We start from the raw sequence: 17,382 nt of genomic DNA, 5'->3' as shown, positions 1-17,382 counted from the left end.
CCAACAAAAAGCAAGAGCAAATATCAAAACAATCCTCCCCTCGAATTTTTCTCTTCCTCCACCCATTACTCCTTTTTTACGAAGTACTCTCAAATATGGCTATTCAGCCCCTATTTGATGAGTAAAATGAGCTGACGGGCACGCGCGCGCACACACGCACCAAACAATCCTCCCACATTCTGAAGCAGAGACAAAACAAATGGACACTGGGAGACTGTCATTAACATGCATCATTTAAATCTGCGGCTGTGGGTGGAATTAAGGCCGCCAGGGTTTAACGACCGTCTGACGGGGGATTAGCACGACAATTGATTATGAAGCCCCTTATCGCGACACTCAGACCCCCTCGCTTAGATAAAACTATTGCATTGTGAAAGGTGTCTTGTTACAGCAGGCCTACGCCAAAGTCTATGGATGGAAGGATATATGCGTAGCTAAAAATGTAACAGTCTATTCTTGATTAATATAGGCATTCTAAAGAAGGCCCAAGGGCACTCTGATGGTTCATCATAATGAGTGATGCATGGTACTAGACATTATAAGACTCTAGGTCTATGATCGATAAATTAGGCCTAGGCTACATATCAACTGTGCTATTCTCATGCCAATTTCAATTGGCCTATGCTGCCGATTTGCTGCATGGTAGTTTAAAAGCACAATCGGGCAGTCCTCGTCCGGTCAGTAGCCAGAAACATGAGCTTTAACCAGTGTGCTTCGTATAGGGTTGAAGCCAATAAGGAGGGTCATTCCTACCTTTGTTAACATGTCAGGGAGAGACATTGTTCTCTCGTTTTCCCAGACAAACTCCACGGAGGGGGTGAGGGCCCATGAGATCATGGTGTTTCCACGTCAACGGAGGTGCTGGAAACCCAGCCTGATGTACATTCAGGATGCGGTCATCAAACTTTTGGCGGTCCTGTGGTGGACTCAATATATAACTTCCAGTTTTGTGTTTGTTTTAATCACATTCAGTAAGCCTATATGCATAAAATGACTGCATCAGAAGATAGACAACTTATGGAAGTGATATGTAGGGAGAAAATAGAAAAAGACTTAGGCTATATACTGAAAAAACGGTCATCTCCTTTTTCTTTTAAACCATGTTTTATTATTCCTAATATTAGATGTAGATACACAAGTCAACAAACATTTTCTGTTTTGATTCCGTAATGAAAATGCTCCACAGCACACTGACCTCTGGTGGAAAGGTCTGGTATTACAGACAAGTACCTGAAAATGGACAGCAGTAATAGTTTGTAGTAATAAGTAGCAGTAGTAACAGTAGTAGTAATAACAGTAGCAATAATAATCATCATCATAAGAGTTTTATAATAATTAATCATAGTAGTGGTATTAACAACTCAAAATTAGTTGAAGTCACAGAAGGAGGAAGCAACCCTCCTGTTTAAAAAATTAAAACAAAACATGAGGTGGGTGGATCAGAAGGCTAATGGAGGCTTACAGACGTGCCACTGGATGAGCAAAATACAATCCCCACAAGACAGCTTACCTTATCTGTCTAACACCCAAAAAAAGGAAGCTACATTTTTTCCTCATCTAAATCACTTATGTTGTGTCTGGTTCATCTGCATAATGTCAAGTTTATATTGTAAATGTTTTTTGAGCTGTATTGCATTAAAAAAAAAGACCTTTACTCCTTGCCATTTCCTACCTCACTTGGGGCTCTGCAATACATACTTGTACATTCATCTCACACACCTGCAACACACCTACACCCTCTGCATGCGTCTGTCCACCATAAATAAAACAGCCTGACCCCCTTTCTGCGGTTCCTTCACACCACACTTCACAAATGGCCGAATCGCATCCCTCCTCTGAAACTGGGACATCAGCTAAAACACTTTCAACACAGGTGTCACCCTTCTAAGTGTGTATGTGTGCGTGTGTGTGTCTGTATGCGTGCATGAGAATTAGAGATGGACATTAGACGAGACGTTTTCTGGTTGATATGGTCAAGATGGACAGTGCATGTTGGAATGAGTGATTGAATGTGAGAGGGACAGAAAGACGGAGAGAGAAAGAACATGAGACAGCATGAATAAACAGAACCATGGGCATGATTTGAAACTAAACCAAAGCCATTCTGTTAACCTACTGCAACATGTTACCGTTCAAAACCGACCTGTTTATTTCGTCTTGGTCTGGAGTCACTGGAGTCATAATGATTCACAACGGACATTCATGCTATACATCACAGTTTTATTTGGCAAACGCTGGGCCTAACCTGACCCCAAACCTGCAGTAGATTCCTCAAACAACCAGCAGAGGGCCTCGTGTGGGATCAGTGTGGCGAAACTAACCCAAACAGGCAGCCACCACTGGCAGTAAACTCACTTAACTTTAGACCCATCAGTTCAGAGCCAGATTTTGCTCAGATCCAGTGGAGCCCCAGTGTAACTCAACAGGCGCTCGTTGTAGCAAGGCAATGGCAGTGAACGAGCTCAACTCAACCCCCATTAGTGTACATGTGTCTCTCTAAACGTCATTTCACAGAGGGGGAGGATACTGCTACTGGAGTCTCTTCATGAAGTCTACCGTCTCGCCATGAGGAAGTCTACTGAGCATGACTGGACTGGCAGCTTCTTGTCAGTCACACACACACACACACAAGCGAATGCTGCCTGTCCTGTGTGGTGGCGTGGAATCTGAAGTCTGGCATCTACTGAAGAAGCCAATCACGGCTGCTGTTCCTGTCCGATGGTCAATATTTCTGACTGGCTGTTAAACTGAGAGCACCCTGATCCAATCACAACTCAACATTTTGCCATTTCTAATCACAAAGACAATTCATTCCTAGATCACATATGTGGAGATGGGATAATCTAGAAATAACACTTGAATATTGTCCTGATTCCCAAATATCTTCAGTAAGTTTGGATTCAAATGTTTAGTTTGTCATCTCTCCTTACACTTCACAATTGACCTGGGAAATAATCAACCAACTGAACACCAGATGAAGAATAGTTTCTTGGGCCATCTCAAGGCTCCTCAAAGGCTTTCACTGTCAGAATTAACTATTGAGTGGGTTGTTTCTTTCACTGTGCCCTGAGCGCACCACTCAAAAAGGACCCCTAGAGGCGGGGAAAACAAGTGGGGATGGATTTAACCATGACCCCAGGAGCTTAGTCTCATACTCCACTCCTTCACATAAAAAAGGGGCTTCACTGTACAAGGACTCTCAACATCAGACCACAACGTCTAACGCCACGCCACCAAGTGAACGAGTCCCAAAGAAAAAAGCATAGCGAGATGGCTACAGCGCAACACAACTCCCAAACCAGAGGCGAAAAAGCAGAAGGGCGAAAAAAAAAAACTTACGAATGATCATCTGCCTACAAAAATAGTCGAATATCATGCCACACCAGGTAGAGTAGGAACTAATCGCATGCTCCTCTACAAACTACGAAAAATCATCCTCTCTCTATGTGAGGGCAACACGGTGACCATCCTGCTTTCACAAACACACACACATTGTCCAGCCCTGGTTTAACTGGTGTCAGACTTGGCCAATTAAGACTTTAGCCCATTACCAACAGGATGACAGAATAAGTTTTGACATCAACTGACATTCCACGTTGTTCAGCAGAAGGCCGAGCATCATTGTGAAAGATGTTGGGAGTCTCAGGTGCTATGGTAACTCCATCAGGTATTTCAAAGGGGAGGTGTCGAATAGTTCGTCACACTCTCCTCCAGTGCCTCCTCTCTCTTTCACATTCGACATTCGTGTTTTGATGCCCTTGAGAGAACTACAGTGTGGCACGCCCTGTTTCTTTAATCATTACAAAAATAGAAGTTCAGCTTTTTTTCCTGTATTTTTTTCCGCCAAGTCTACTGTTGTTTTTTTTCCCCTTCTAATTCTCCCTCTCAGAGAACACATTTTTCTTACTGTTTGTGCATTGTCTGATATTCCTTTGCATTTTTACAATAAAGAACACCTCCAAAACAGCTTACAACTGTGGTGGGGAGAGAAGGAGGGGGAAAGGGTGTAGAGAGAGAGAAGGAGATATACAGTATGTGTGTGTGTGTGTGTCTGTGTGTGTGTGTGTGTGAACAGTGAGACTGAAACCTGATGATCAACTAAGAGGAACGTTTAATTAGAAACTTATCATTATCAACTACATCGTCAAGCCAAACAAACAGAAAAAAAGAGTCGAGAGAAAGAAAAGAGAAGAAAACCCCTCAAATAGTGTGTTGCACGTCACTGCAAGTATGTGTGTCTGTGTCTGTTTGTGGGGGTGTGGTTGAGGGATAAGCACCCACGCAGATGCCTCCGAACCAAACTAAAAAGCAAACTGTGTGCAAAACCACGGCACCACAAGAAATAATTAAAAAAAATAACCTCACCCTCACAACAAACCAAATTCTTGACTGTCTTAGGAAACAATGGGGGAGGAGAAAATAAAGACAACAGAAAAATTGAAAATAAAATAAAATCAAAAAGAGAGATAGAAAGAGCATTAGGTTAAGATCTATTCAGACAAAGAAAAGAATAAAACCACTTAAAAAAAAATTGAGTCTCCCCCCTGTATTTTGTTAATTCCTGCACACTGCAAAACACAACTGCACCATTTTATTTTTTAAAAAAGAAAACATCTTGCAATTTAGGCCATTTCCCAAATGGAGAAGTCTGTGCACAGAAACAAGAGAACAGCGACCAACATGGTCCCACTGTTTCAACCAATCAGATTTTCTTTTCACCTCTTACAACAGGACTATCTATACTTACAATTTCTTTAAATATTTTCTCAAAATCTGCAACAGCAAAAAGATAAATAATAATAATGATAATAATAATAACAACAGTAATAATTATTGGTAATGCAAATAACACCAATACCAAAAAAGAACAAAATGAGTATGTGATCCTTCACAAAGAGAGAGAGAGAGAGAGAGAGCAGGAAAGAGTCAACCGAGAAGAAAAAGATGAAAGAAAGAAAAATAAAGAGCAGTGCAGCGGATGGGAGAGTTTAAAAAGGTGCTGGAGACCTCTCATCCAGGTGATCTGCCGTTTAGAACAGCAGGCCTGACTCACACAACAGCTAGCCTTACCAGATCAGGCACCTCAACGCTAACTTGAAAGCGGAGAGGAGTCGAGGGGGAAATATCTGGATTATTACACACACAGAGTATTTTCTAGGCGCCAGGGAGGCTGTGTGTAAGCTCCACCTGTGCATCACCCCCACCCCCCGCCCCGCCCACAAAATAATAAAATTAGCCTTTTTTAAAAAGTGTAGTGGCCACAGCCACTGTTTTAAGACTAAAGACCTTACATTTCCTGATGCTCACAAGACCTTCTCTAATTGTCCAACAAATGGCATCTTAGCCAAGAGGCAGGCCTAACATAGGGTCCAACTGATGGACAGCTGTCTGAAAAATGAAGAGACAGTAAATAGATAAAAGACAGAAATATTGAAGGAGACATCAGTTTGGAGCAACACATTCAGTGACACTCTCTTTGACCAGAACACACAGAAAGAAAGAAAGAAAGAAAGAAAGAAAGAAAGAAAGAAAGAGAGAGAGAGAGAGAGAGAAGGAAAAAGAAACAGAGGGCTAAAGATAGAAAGAGAATGCATCTGACTGAGTTGAGAGTGCCTTTTTTTCCTTTTTTTTTCCTCAGGCTGTTATCAGTTCATTTTGAGTTTTGATGTTGTGGTTGTGTGTTCTTTGCTATTTATGTAGATGTAGTAGTAAGGAAGTTGTAGCTGTTGCCGTTTTCGTTTGTGTTTGACATTGTTGTTTTTTTTTTTGTTTTGTTTTATTTCTTCTTGCCGAAGAAGCTGAAGCGTTTCTCGCGGTCCTTCTCCTTGCCGTCCTTGTTGCGCATGGTAACTCCGCCGGTGTCGCCCGAGCTGGGCGAGATGGGGGGCATGGTCATCGCCCGGCTCAGGCCACGAGGGCCTCCGGGGGAGTGGTCGGCTGCCCCGGAGCCTGACTGCATGGACGAGTGGATGGCCCGGATCCACAAGCTCATCTCAGGCTGGTGGGGGGTGGACAGAATAAGAGGGGAGAAAATTGAAGAAAGAAGGCATGATTAGAAGTGGAAAAGAAAACGAGAAAGGCACCGGTTGAGGAACATTTTGATGACGAGGAAGAAAAAAAAATGGAGAATGATTGACAGAAGCAGAGAAAGAAAGAGTGAGGGGTATAGCACAGAGGAGGTGTTCAAAACATGACACAACACTACCCCTGGCTGACTCTAGTGCAGTGTTTCTCAAAGTGTGGTCCAGGGACCACTGGTGGTTCGCGAGCAGACGTGGTAAAATATAATATAGAGGAGTTATATATAGAGTTGTTTGCAATATTGAACCAACTTGTATGTGAATCCAAACAGTTCTGCAAGACTGCCTATGTAAGCTATGCCAGTTAAATCATATGACTCCTGTGACACAATAACCAAAGACAATAACCAGTGAGTAGGCCTATTGTGTTTTTTAGTTAGGTGGTTCGTGATTTTTTTTAAATAAATCATTGGTTAGGTGGTCCTTGGTCTGAAAAAGTTTGAGAAACACTGCTCTAGTGGAATAGGGAGAATAGATCCAAACCAACACAAACATTGCAACCCATGCTGCTAGAATGATCCACAAACGGACACACGCTAGCTTGTGGTCAGTAGAGGGTCATGAGGGTTGATCCACTCACCTCGTCCTTTGCTTGGAACAGGAACTCCTTGCCATCTCCGAGCCTTTGGTCACAGAGAGAAAAATGGATGTTGAGGAGACTGAGGCATTTTTCTGTAACCTTTAACCCTTCGGTAAACTTTCCTCATACTATAGGTTTTGATAGGCTCCCCCCCACACACACAGCTTTTTCTCCACTTACGTTTCCTTTTCCTTCTTTATCTGACCAGCTCTCTCTCTCTCTCTCCTCTACATATTCTCTATCACTCTATCAGCAGCACCAATCACAGTATTTACAATAATGGACTCCTATTTGGTATTAAACATCACTAATGTTTCTCCCTCCCTCTTTTACTCTCTGCCTGCTCTCTCCTCTTACCGGAGCTTGAAGACGTGTTTCCTCTTCTTGTAGTCGTGGGCGACCTCGCAGGTGGCCTCGCCCAGGCTGATGGGCACCTCGCCGTGGTACGGGATGCCATTGGAGGCGCTCTTGTTGTCCTTGTAGAAGCCCAGGCTTCCCTTCCTCAGCAAGCAGTACACGTTCTGCCAGGATCTGTTCACACACACACACACACACACACACACACACACACACACACACACACACGAAATGGAGCTCACCATCAGCCACTCTTCGTCCACCTCTACAGTTACTCCTCCCTCTCTCTTATACATGCTGATACAATCCCATCAACCCCCCGCCATCTCTCCATCCCTTCCCCACATCTTTTCTCTTTCTCTCTTTCCTCACCCTTCCCTTCCTCACCTGGTGGCGGCCTTCTTGGCGTGGGACTCCATCTCCTGCTTGCGACACAGCATGCCCTCCATGGCCTCGGTGCCCTCCGCGCTCCCTTTCCCGGGCAGCGTGGCCGAGGGGTCGTGCCGGGACGAGGACGGGAGGCCGCTGTCGCGCCCGGGCCCGTTCACCGACTCAGACTCGGAGCCCTGTCAAGCAAAAACGGCCGTTGGAGAGAAGTCAGGGTGCAGCCACAGTGGCAACGCAAAGGAACTGGTAAACAAGGTTGGGAGGCAGCAAGACCAGAGGACACAGATAATAACAAGTGCTGTAACCTGGCAACTAATGCTCCTGAAAGACTGGTGAAACTAGTGTATCTGTACTTTTCCACAGCACTAACTGATTTAATTGGTTTGCTACACACAAGCATAAACATACACCACATACCCAGCAGTTAGATTCCATAGACTAAGAGGAAACTATTTAGGACTTTCACAACTATTCACTTGTATTACACAGGCAGTGACTCTGTACTGAGTGGATGCAAGTGCTCCAACAAAATGTGGTGTATTTACCATTTGCATCTTATGCCGCAGAGTTGCGTTAATTTGATGCGACTGTCCAGGTATCGTCACAAGGATAGACGAAAGACAGAGAAGCTTAAGCATAAGATGTTCCACACAAACAACAAGCACAGAAAGACTCACACACTAGATATATCATCATATGCACACAAAGACACAGACATACATACACACAAAACACAGAATTCCACAGACAAATAGACATTAGAGAACAATACTGACAAAAGAAAAAGAAGAGCACTGTGGAATGCTTCAAGCCAAACTGCAGAATTCACATGGAATACTGGGAGAGTCATGGAATTTTACTGCAGACCAGGAATGACAGTCCACACAGACATGAAGTAGCCATGACATGCACAGTGCATGGAAGTTCAACAGACAGGCAAGGGAGATTGGGGTTGAGGTGGGACACAGGGACAATGAGACAAGCCAGGGGTAGAGAGCAAGAGAGACAGACAAGGGACCGACTGGGGCAGCATACTGCAGAGGGCACGGAGTACTGCAGGGAAGAAATCTGTTTCATTGGAGGAAAACAGATAGGAGAACTCCAAGCAGATCTCAGTAATATGGATCTAATGGTCAAGGCAGGGGTCATTTTAGTTCAATTACGTTCTGTGGCAGCTCAAAGAGTTTACAAAATATACTGAAATCTTTCCAAAGAAAGCTCCTTGTTGAGCATAAGCCATGTTTGTGGTCAGCCACAGTTTAGTGTTTGGCAGCCACACTTTCAGCCATACTTGTTTTCCTCAAAAAGGTCACTACACACAAACCACACCTGCTAACTACCCATTAAAAATCCATACAATCCATTAAGACGAAACATAGACAAAACACACAAAAACCTGCTACATGACGTGCACAACATATTGCCACATTTTGAGTGATGCACAAAAGACTAATAATAAATAAAGAATAAATCTTACTGTTATATAAACTGGTATGATTATCATAGATGTAAATATTACCCTTTCCATCTAAAACCTAATGGACAATCTGAAGCCTATGTAAAGACTGGGTGCTCATGAGCAGAGCACACTTTTCCTAGTGGGGTGTCAACAGCGCCCCCTGGTAGACTCTAAGACATTGCACTTCAGCCAAGTGGTACGAGAGATCTATTTAGCTATTTATTCATCACAGTTTCTATTTGATATCAATCACATAAAAACTACACAGCTAACCGACACTCACCAACACTGGGACACAGGCTGAGACACAACGAGCCATCTAAAACCACACAGAGCCATATAAAAACCAGACAAAAGCCATTTAGAAACCACCATACAACAAAAAAAAACGCAAAACAACAAAATCATGTTATTCAGAAGCAAATGGTGAAGCAAATGGAGATCAGAACAACAACAGCGCCCTTTGTGGGCCAGGCAGGGTACTGTAGCCTGTGGGATGCTAAGCACAGGCAGGTAGCAAATGGGGCAATGGCGCTACGCTAGCGCTAGATGCTAATGCTAAGGTACTCACACGTTCCTGTGCCTTGGGCTTAGACATAGGTTTAGACACGGGCTTAGGATCAGGCTTCTTGAGCTCTGACATTGACACTGACAACGACTGCTGAGGGGCAGAGAGGCAACAAGAGTGTGTTATTAGCCGTTTGTCATTTTAGCACGTGCGCGAGGTTAGACAGCAGTAGTCAAAACAGGCACAGCACCTGGAAGAGTGAGTAAACCATTCACATTCCAAAAGCAAACACACACACAGTGAGTGTTATATTTATGCAAAGCTCACTTTTCTCTCTCACATACACACACACTGACAGACGCCAAAATACTCAGTAAGAGTTGACCATACAGAATGGCATGTGTCACACACTGAAACAGACAAATTATTACTTGGAACAGGAAAAACAGGACAGGACATTGAAAAGAGTGTGTAGTTATGACAGAAAACACACAACAGGACAGTTTCAGAATGAAATGGCCAGGACTGGACAGGAGTAAGGAATACAGATGCTGACTTGCACATATGGCCTTTACTTTCAATGTGGTCACTTATACACATATCCATCAAACTTCCTCTTACCTGTGAGGTGTCCTGGTCACTGTGAACTCCATTCACAGATACGGACTGATTGAGTGTAGTCTGGTCCAGACTAGTTCTATCAGAGGGGGTGAAAGAGAGGGGCTCCGATCAATTATGGGGGTGATCTAAAATATTGACACTGAACACTTAAAACACTAAGAACTGCTTGAATTCACCACAATGCTTTGATTTTCTAGTCAGGGCTTAACACCCCAAGCATCAAGTGGTACTGTCTGAGGGGCTTACCTGGCTGCAGAGTCGTGGGCCACAGTTTCTATGTCAGAGGCGACCACTTCAGCCGGGGGTGGTGTGGGAGGTCGTCTGGCTCTTTCCTCCTCCTCTAATATTCTCAGCCTTTCCTGCTCTTCAAGCTGGAGAAGAGAGAAAGACACACCAAACTCATCTCTACTGTTACCTCAAGTTTAAGAATACCATAAGACAGATTCCTTGCAAACATTTGTCCTCATGCCATTTGTACATTGATGACTGTAGCTCCCCTGTCCTTTTTCCAGAGTTCTCCCATCCCAATCTCTTTTCACCCTATGTTCCACTCATCTATGCCCTCATCCCTCTCTCTCTCTCACCCACCCACACACACGAGTCCCTAACCATGGCGACCCTTATTTCCCTATCTCGGTCTTCATTACCACACGCACTCTCTCACTCCAAACTCCTTTCCCCCTCCCTCTCTCTCTCTCTGTATTCATGTTATTGTAGTAAGACATTTTGGCCTTAAAGGTGTTCACCATATATGTGTGTGCTATATTCAACCATTTGCTCTTTTGGTATGCTCTGTGAACATGTTAAAGAGGGAGATGCTGCTGTAAGCAGAAAGTGAAGGGGAGATTTATGAGGCAACATCTGTGGAATGCCATGTTCAAGGTGTTTGTGCAACCATGCTGCTTGTGTGTGCCTTAGAGAAGGACGCGTAGGCCCCTGCTCCGGCCGGCTGGCGCCCAAGACCTTATTTCTGTCTTGGGGTCAATCTTGACTGGATTCCATAGATGTCGGTCGTTATAGGATACAACCTTATAGATATGGTCAACTGCTTGGGTAACCAAGTCGTAAAATGGTTTGCGTACCATTAATGGAGATGTCATGTCTTGTCTGACTTGTCAGGGGGGTATAAAAAGTGTTTCCTTGTTTGTTGCATCAGACTGTGTCTGTTAGCAACACGACGTAGGTCTCTGGATATTCGTAAATAAAGCTCTCTGAGATTTCTGACTCTACTCCCGGCTGGCTGAGACTTCATTTCTCAACAATCTCTAGACAAATTTCTGATCCTACAGTACTTCATCCATCTGTGTGTGACTGACCGTGGTGAGTTTCTCCAGCAGGGTGAACCTCTCCTCCCAGCCGGCGGCCAGCTTCTCGAAGGCCTCGTGACGCTTGATGAGGCTCTCCACCTCGTCCACGTTGGCACCCAGCTCGGCCGCCCGCACCAGTGGCTCCTGGCCCGCCAGCCACGACTCAGCCACTGAGGCGTCGCGGCTGAACTGCAGCACCTCCAGGACTGAGGCACAGAGAGAGAGAGAGAGGGGGATAGAGAGAGAGAGAGAGAGAGAGAGAGAGACAGAGATGGAGAGAGAGAGACAGAGAGAGAGATAAGAGTGTAAACTAACACATTGACAAAAGAGAAAGATTTGTGCCATACTGTTTAACCTTTATAATCTAGGTTAAGCATTTGGCTCAGTCAGCAATCAAAATATGCATTAATGCAGAACAGGCTTTATTTGACTTGAGAGAAAGAAAAAGAAAAATGAGAGTGTAAGAGAGGTGGGTAATGGAGAAGAATTGGAGCACAGTTATAAAGCAAAAGATTGAGGGGGAGACGAGGAGGACAAGTGAGTGTTCGATGAAGAGGAACGAGACAAGAGGAGGTGATTAACAGAGACGTAAAGAAGTCAATGAATGAGGTGAGGGGAGAGGGGTGGATGAACAGACACAAGAGTAGATAGAGGGGGAGTAGGAAGAGAGGGGGGAGACAGAGAGCCACAGAGCCACTCCAACATGGCAGTGAAAGTGACAGAAGGTCTATGGCAGTGTGAGCCGCTGCGGGCCCTGCACAGACACGTACCGATCTGCAGGTGGTCCATCTTGTCCTGCCACTTCTGGTTGATCTCGTCTCTCTTCGCCTGGAGCTGGACCAGCTTCTCCCGGATCTACACCAGCAAAGAAAACCCACATCACACAAGGGCACTTCTGAACCACATTCAAAACCCCCAACACTGCCAAACCACTTCAAAAAGGCAGAGCCCATTGTGCCAGATGACACCATGGCACATAAAAGCACCCAAAGCACTGTTTTGTATTGCCAGACCACATAAAACCAGAGTCTAACAGGCCAAGTGCAACAGTGAAGATCACTCAAGACCACATCAAGGCAGGGCAGCGCTAGAAACGCACGGCTTCTGTGACTACAGCAGAGTGTTTATGAAAGTCAGAGTTTATGAAAGTCAATGGGCCTAATTTCAATGTTTTGCAAGAGAAGTGCACAGTGAGGTCAAAGAATGGTGATGGCGTGCAGTGTGCTTGTGTGTTTCTGTTGACTGTAGTACCAAAAAATGTCTGTGTGTGGGATTTGCCTGACTTTTAATGTCTTAATCTGATTTGCCTGACTTTTAATGTCTATGTCTTCTAATGTGTGTGTGTGTGTGTGTGTGTGTGTGTGTGTGTGTGTGTGTGTGTGTGTGTGTGTGTGTCTGTGTCTGTACGTGAGAGGTAATTGCATGTGCTTTATGGAATGCTGTGTGTGTGACTAGGCACAAAGATATGCACCTCATCTGCGGCGTAGTGGTTGTTGTTGATGAGGGAGTTGCCCATCTCATTGCAGGCGGTAAAGCTGTCTGCTCTGGTCTCGATTTCAGACTTGATGTCCTGGTGGTTGGCAATGACCAGCCCAGCAGATGAAACATCCCTGAAAACACACACAATGCTATTCCTCTTCAGCACATACTGCTATTAATAATAGAGAAACATGCTTCCTGTTGTCATCACCTCATTGGTCAGTGTATGTGTCACTCACCTTGGACTGTCATGTGATTGGATCTGTAGGTTAACCCCGTCCATCCAGAGCATGAGGTCACGCACCATGTTGAAAAAGCGGAACTTCTCCACGGTGTCCAATAGGAGCAGTCGCCTGGCCTGGCCCGCTGCCAGAAGCCCCTCCCACGCCTCGGTGACGGCACGTTCATGACGGTGGATGTCGTCAGCCTTCTCACCGGCATACGCCTTCTGCAGGCGGGCAGCGTCGTCTTGCACCTGCGTCACCTGTGGAGGTCAAAGGTCAAGATGAATGAGCGCTCACATAAGAATCTGAATATACTCCTTCATGCAGTACAGTACAGAAGACCACAAATACGTACAAAGAGGATATTAACACACTTGTGTAATGCTCAAATCATTAAATGCAACTATCCATTAGTCTAATGAAGAAGATGAAGACTTTTATGTCACATTTTTTCCAAGATGGATAACTTTCTCATATCCACACTTTAAACCCACACATCCCCTCCATCCAACGCATACTCATCTACACACACACACAAACACACACACACTCCTGACCTGTCCGCTGAGTGCCTGGATGTCGTGCTCGTAGGCGTTGTGCTGGCGGTGCAGGTGCTGCACGGTGTTGAGGTCGCGTCCCAGGTCGGAGCTGAGCGCCTCGCGCTTCTCGCGCACGCGTCCCAGCGCCTCGCGGGCGTCCTGGTGGAAGCGGTGCAGCTCGTAGGACGCCGCCAGCATCTGCGTGCGCGTGTCGATCAGCTCCAGCAGGTCGGCCCACGCCTCATTCAGGCCGTCCTTCCACTCCGCCACGCTGGCGTTCTCCGGGTGGCCCGACTCGATCAGGTCGTCCGCCTGGCCGTTGACCGCGTCCACGCGCTCCTGACCGATGGTGCTGGTGTCGCGGGCGAACTCGCGGAACTTGTCGCGCAGCATCTGAGAAGAGGGACAAACAGGAGGATGGCTGTGTGAGTTTCACATTTGTTGTAATGACCATTATTGTAAAACTAACTTCACACTTAATCAGGCAACAGCCAGAAAAGTCTATAGAAAGGGTGAGAGTTGGACAGCGAAGCAGAATTGAGCATTTGTTCTGTTCTAAATTTGGACCCTGCAGTCTTGTCAATTTTGTTTTTGTGTGCCACACACATAGTGTCACTGCACTGTGATCAATGTCTAGCTCCAGCTCATTATTTGTGTGTGTGACTGACTGTGTGTGTGTGTGTGTGTGTGTGTGTGTGTGTGTGTGTGAGTGTGAGAATGTGTGTGTGAGTGTGCAGGCGTGTTTTTATTAGACAATCCCAGTGACTACGACATGCACAATGCCCTGCTTTAGCTCATTATTTTGTACGTAGACAGATCCCTGTGTGTATGTGTGTGTGTGTGTGTGTGTGTGTGTGTCAGATCCAGCCGTACCGTGACATGCTCGATGTCCTGTCCGAGCTCGTGGGATCCGGCCACCACCTCCCTCTCGGCGATCCACTGCTCCAGGTCGTCCACCTCGCGCTTGAGCTGCGTGAGTCGCAGGCGTTCTTGCAGCCGACCACGCCGCTCCTCGGCCAGGTCCTTCAGCCCCGCGTACAGCTTGTCCACCTGGGCCTGACGCAGCGTGATGCGCTCACTGGGGACCGAGGGAGAGGAGAGGAAGGACAGAGAGAGAGAGAGATGGAGAGATAAGGAGGGATGACAGATGGAAAGATAGTGTGTTAGATAGAAGAGAAGATGGAGAGATAGTGTGTTAGATAGAAGGGAAGATGGAGAGATAGTGTGTTAGATAGAAGGGAAGATGGAGAGATAGTGTGAGGAAGGGAAGAGATATGGTGTTTAAGTAGGTGTTGGGGGAGAGGTGTAGAAGATAAAGAAGGGGAGAGAGGGGTGTAAGGGAGGAAAAGTATGAATAGGCTTGAATGTCTATAAATGAAGAGTCTGGTTCCAAAACGCTATATCTACGTTTTTAAAAACATTAAAAAGTCAGGCTATTAAATTGTGTATTTCAGGTAATATCAATCAAATTGCAGTTGTGTTGTTTTGATTTGATCAAATAACAATACCTAATTACAGCTCTACGGAAATTAAAACATTATGTAAACATTTTTTTTTTAATCAAAATTCATTAAAATGGTGGATATAGCGTTTTGGACCCAAACTCTTCAAATCTATCTATGAGTGTGTATCTATGAAGATGTTGTCAATGCATCTCTATCTACACTTAAGTCATTTAGTATATTGCCACGTAGGTTTTCCTGGTGGCCCTGCATGGGGTGCCATTCCCTGTGCTCACCTCTCGGGGTGCTCACTGGTGACCATGAAGCGGCTGCTGTTGGCCAGCTGGTGGATGGTCTGGGCGTAGTCCTCCAGTGCCTGCTCCAGGATCTGGTGCTTCTTCACCATCACCACCGCACTCTGCTCATCCTGCACCAACAGCACCACAGCAGTTCAAACGGCTATAGTGGCACACCAACCACAGTACCATACGTCCATACGCACACTGGTGTGTTAGTAGTATGCAGTTATTGTGCAGCATATGAATGCTTCACACACTCACACAACATCACCCATCATTATACACAAAGAATTCAATTTAAACTAGAAAAGCATTTCCTGAAGGAAATACAGTGCATGAAAATGCAAAAAATATGATGTCAAATATCATACAGAGTAAAAACAAACTATATTGGTTGCTAGGTAGATGAGGTTTAATATAGTTGGCATGACTGAACAGTTAAATAGGTGGATAGTTTATATAGGTAAATGATTTACTTGGTAGATAAGGTTTAATATAGTTGGAATGATTGAACGGTTAAATAAGTGGATAGTTTAAATGGTTAAATTATTTAGGTAGATAGTTGACGATAACTGACACTTGGAATGGCTCTAATGTTCGCTAGCAGTTATGCTAACTATGTTAACAAAGATAATAATGTTAACCAAGTTACTATGCTAACTAGCATGCTAACAACGTTAAAATGTTAAGTATGCTAACCATGTGACTTAGCATGTTAGTTAGCATAACTGCTAAAAATAATTAGCTAACACGCTAACTATGCTAACCATGTTACTTAGCTAACTTAGTTAATCATTTTTAGCAGTTATGCTAACTAACATGCTAACTATGCTAACCACGTTACTTAGCTAGCTTAGCTAATCATTTTTATCAGTTTTGCTAAAAATGCTAACTAACATGCTAACATGTTAACTATGCTAACCATGCTAACTAGCTACAGTGGGTAGGAGTCATAGTTGATGACAAGTAACAGTTACAATAGCTGAACAGTTCAAAAGTTCAGTAGTTTAAAGGGTTAAATTGTTTAACAGTGAAATATTGTAGTGAGGACTTATTTTGAAACAGTTTTTGGCAGAGGAAGCAGTTGAACAAGATGTGTAGTCTTAATAGGGCCAGTTTGTATGCTTAAAGCCTGAGACTGGCAGTTGGTCCAGGTGGCCCGAACACCTGCCATAGGATTCTAATTGCTTAACGGCTCTATTGTGATGTCATCAGCCCATGTTAAGTCTATGGGGAAATTTTGACTAGTTTTTAATTAATAGTTTAAAAAGTATAAAAGTTACAAAGTTGAAAAATACAAAGCCCACATGTCCTAAGTAAGACCTACGTAACATAGTTTGAATGAAGTTTCTACGTTAAACGGTTTAAGCTGCATTAACTGCGTTAGAAGAAGAAGAAGAAAAAGCCTTGGAATAACAGTACAGTGCATTTTCATGCACTGTAATTACATTTTATTTACTCATTGCCATAATGAATATATATCAAAGTGCTTACAGAGCCCAGTTGAACATGAATCTTGATCCACATGTTTCTAACAAGCACACACACACACACACACACACACACACACCTTGGCCTTCTCCTCGGACATCATGTGCAGCTCCTGCTCGCCCATCCAGGCCTCGGCCTCAGCGGCGTCGGCGTAGAACTGCTGCGCCCGGTTGGCCTCCTGCAACCGCGAGTGCCGCTCGTCCGTCTCGGCGATGAGGTGCGCCCACTGCTCGCCCAGCTCGCCCAGACGGCCCTCCAGCGCCGCGTGGCGCTCGGCGCCGTCGCTGCTGCCGTCCGTGCCCGACGCCATGCTCCGGCCGTGGGCCAGGATGTCATCGATGCGGGGCTGGTGGCCCTGGATCTCCTTCTGGAGAGTCTGGACACGGGTAGGAGAAGAGGATGGAGAAAAGAGGAGTGGAAGTGAAAGACATGAAGAGAAAGAGCAGAGGAGGGAAAGATGAATGGTGGGGTGTTAATGGAGGGGAGAGGGGGGGGTCAAGGAAGTGTAGTAGGGGAGGGCAGAAGAGAGAAAAGATGGAGGGAGAGAAGGAGGAGAGAAGAGAGGGAGGAGGAGTAAGATTGTGAGGTCTGATGATCCAAATAAGATGT

At 45.1% G+C, this 17,382-nt stretch overlaps 1 protein-coding gene across 10 annotated transcripts in view; it reads right to left on the bottom strand.

The window, feature by feature from the left end:
- Positions 1-1,085: 1,085 nt before the first annotated feature.
- LOC125311205 (spectrin beta chain, non-erythrocytic 1) overlaps positions 1,086-17,382 on the bottom strand; it is a 90,387-nt gene continuing 74,090 nt past the window's right edge. For 2 of the 10 annotated variants that reach the window (XM_048269038.1, XM_048269074.1), the window contains 17 exons: positions 16,853-17,149; positions 15,280-15,410; positions 14,415-14,619; positions 13,560-13,934; positions 13,018-13,262; positions 12,771-12,909; positions 12,070-12,154; positions 11,309-11,505; positions 10,239-10,363; positions 9,993-10,068; positions 9,435-9,524; positions 9,147-9,182; positions 7,950-7,991; positions 7,405-7,583; positions 7,018-7,191; positions 6,661-6,703; positions 1,086-5,998 (listed from right to left, as the gene is read on the bottom strand). In XM_048269038.1, the coding sequence (XP_048124995.1) occupies positions 5,777-5,998; positions 6,661-6,703; positions 7,018-7,191; positions 7,405-7,583; positions 7,950-7,991; positions 9,147-9,182; positions 9,435-9,524; positions 9,993-10,068; positions 10,239-10,363; positions 11,309-11,505; positions 12,070-12,154; positions 12,771-12,909; positions 13,018-13,262; positions 13,560-13,934; positions 14,415-14,619; positions 15,280-15,410; positions 16,853-17,149 (2,661 nt within the window). In that variant the 3' untranslated portion in view covers positions 1,086-5,776. The remainder of the gene's footprint in view (positions 5,999-6,660; positions 6,704-7,017; positions 7,192-7,404; positions 7,584-7,949; positions 7,992-9,146; positions 9,183-9,434; positions 9,525-9,992; positions 10,069-10,238; positions 10,364-11,308; positions 11,506-12,069; positions 12,155-12,770; positions 12,910-13,017; positions 13,263-13,559; positions 13,935-14,414; positions 14,620-15,279; positions 15,411-16,852; positions 17,150-17,382) is intronic. The other 8 variants (XM_048269107.1, XM_048269117.1, XM_048269047.1 and 5 more) reach the window with 7 other exon arrangements.

The sequence above is a fragment of the Alosa alosa genome, chromosome 2 (genome assembly GCF_017589495.1).
Source record: "Alosa alosa isolate M-15738 ecotype Scorff River chromosome 2, AALO_Geno_1.1, whole genome shotgun sequence".
In the NCBI taxonomy this organism is placed as follows: Eukaryota; Metazoa; Chordata; class Actinopteri; order Clupeiformes; family Clupeidae; genus Alosa; species Alosa alosa.
The sequence above is the reverse complement of the archived record's forward strand: the minus strand, read 5'-3'. Positions and strand labels throughout refer to the sequence as shown.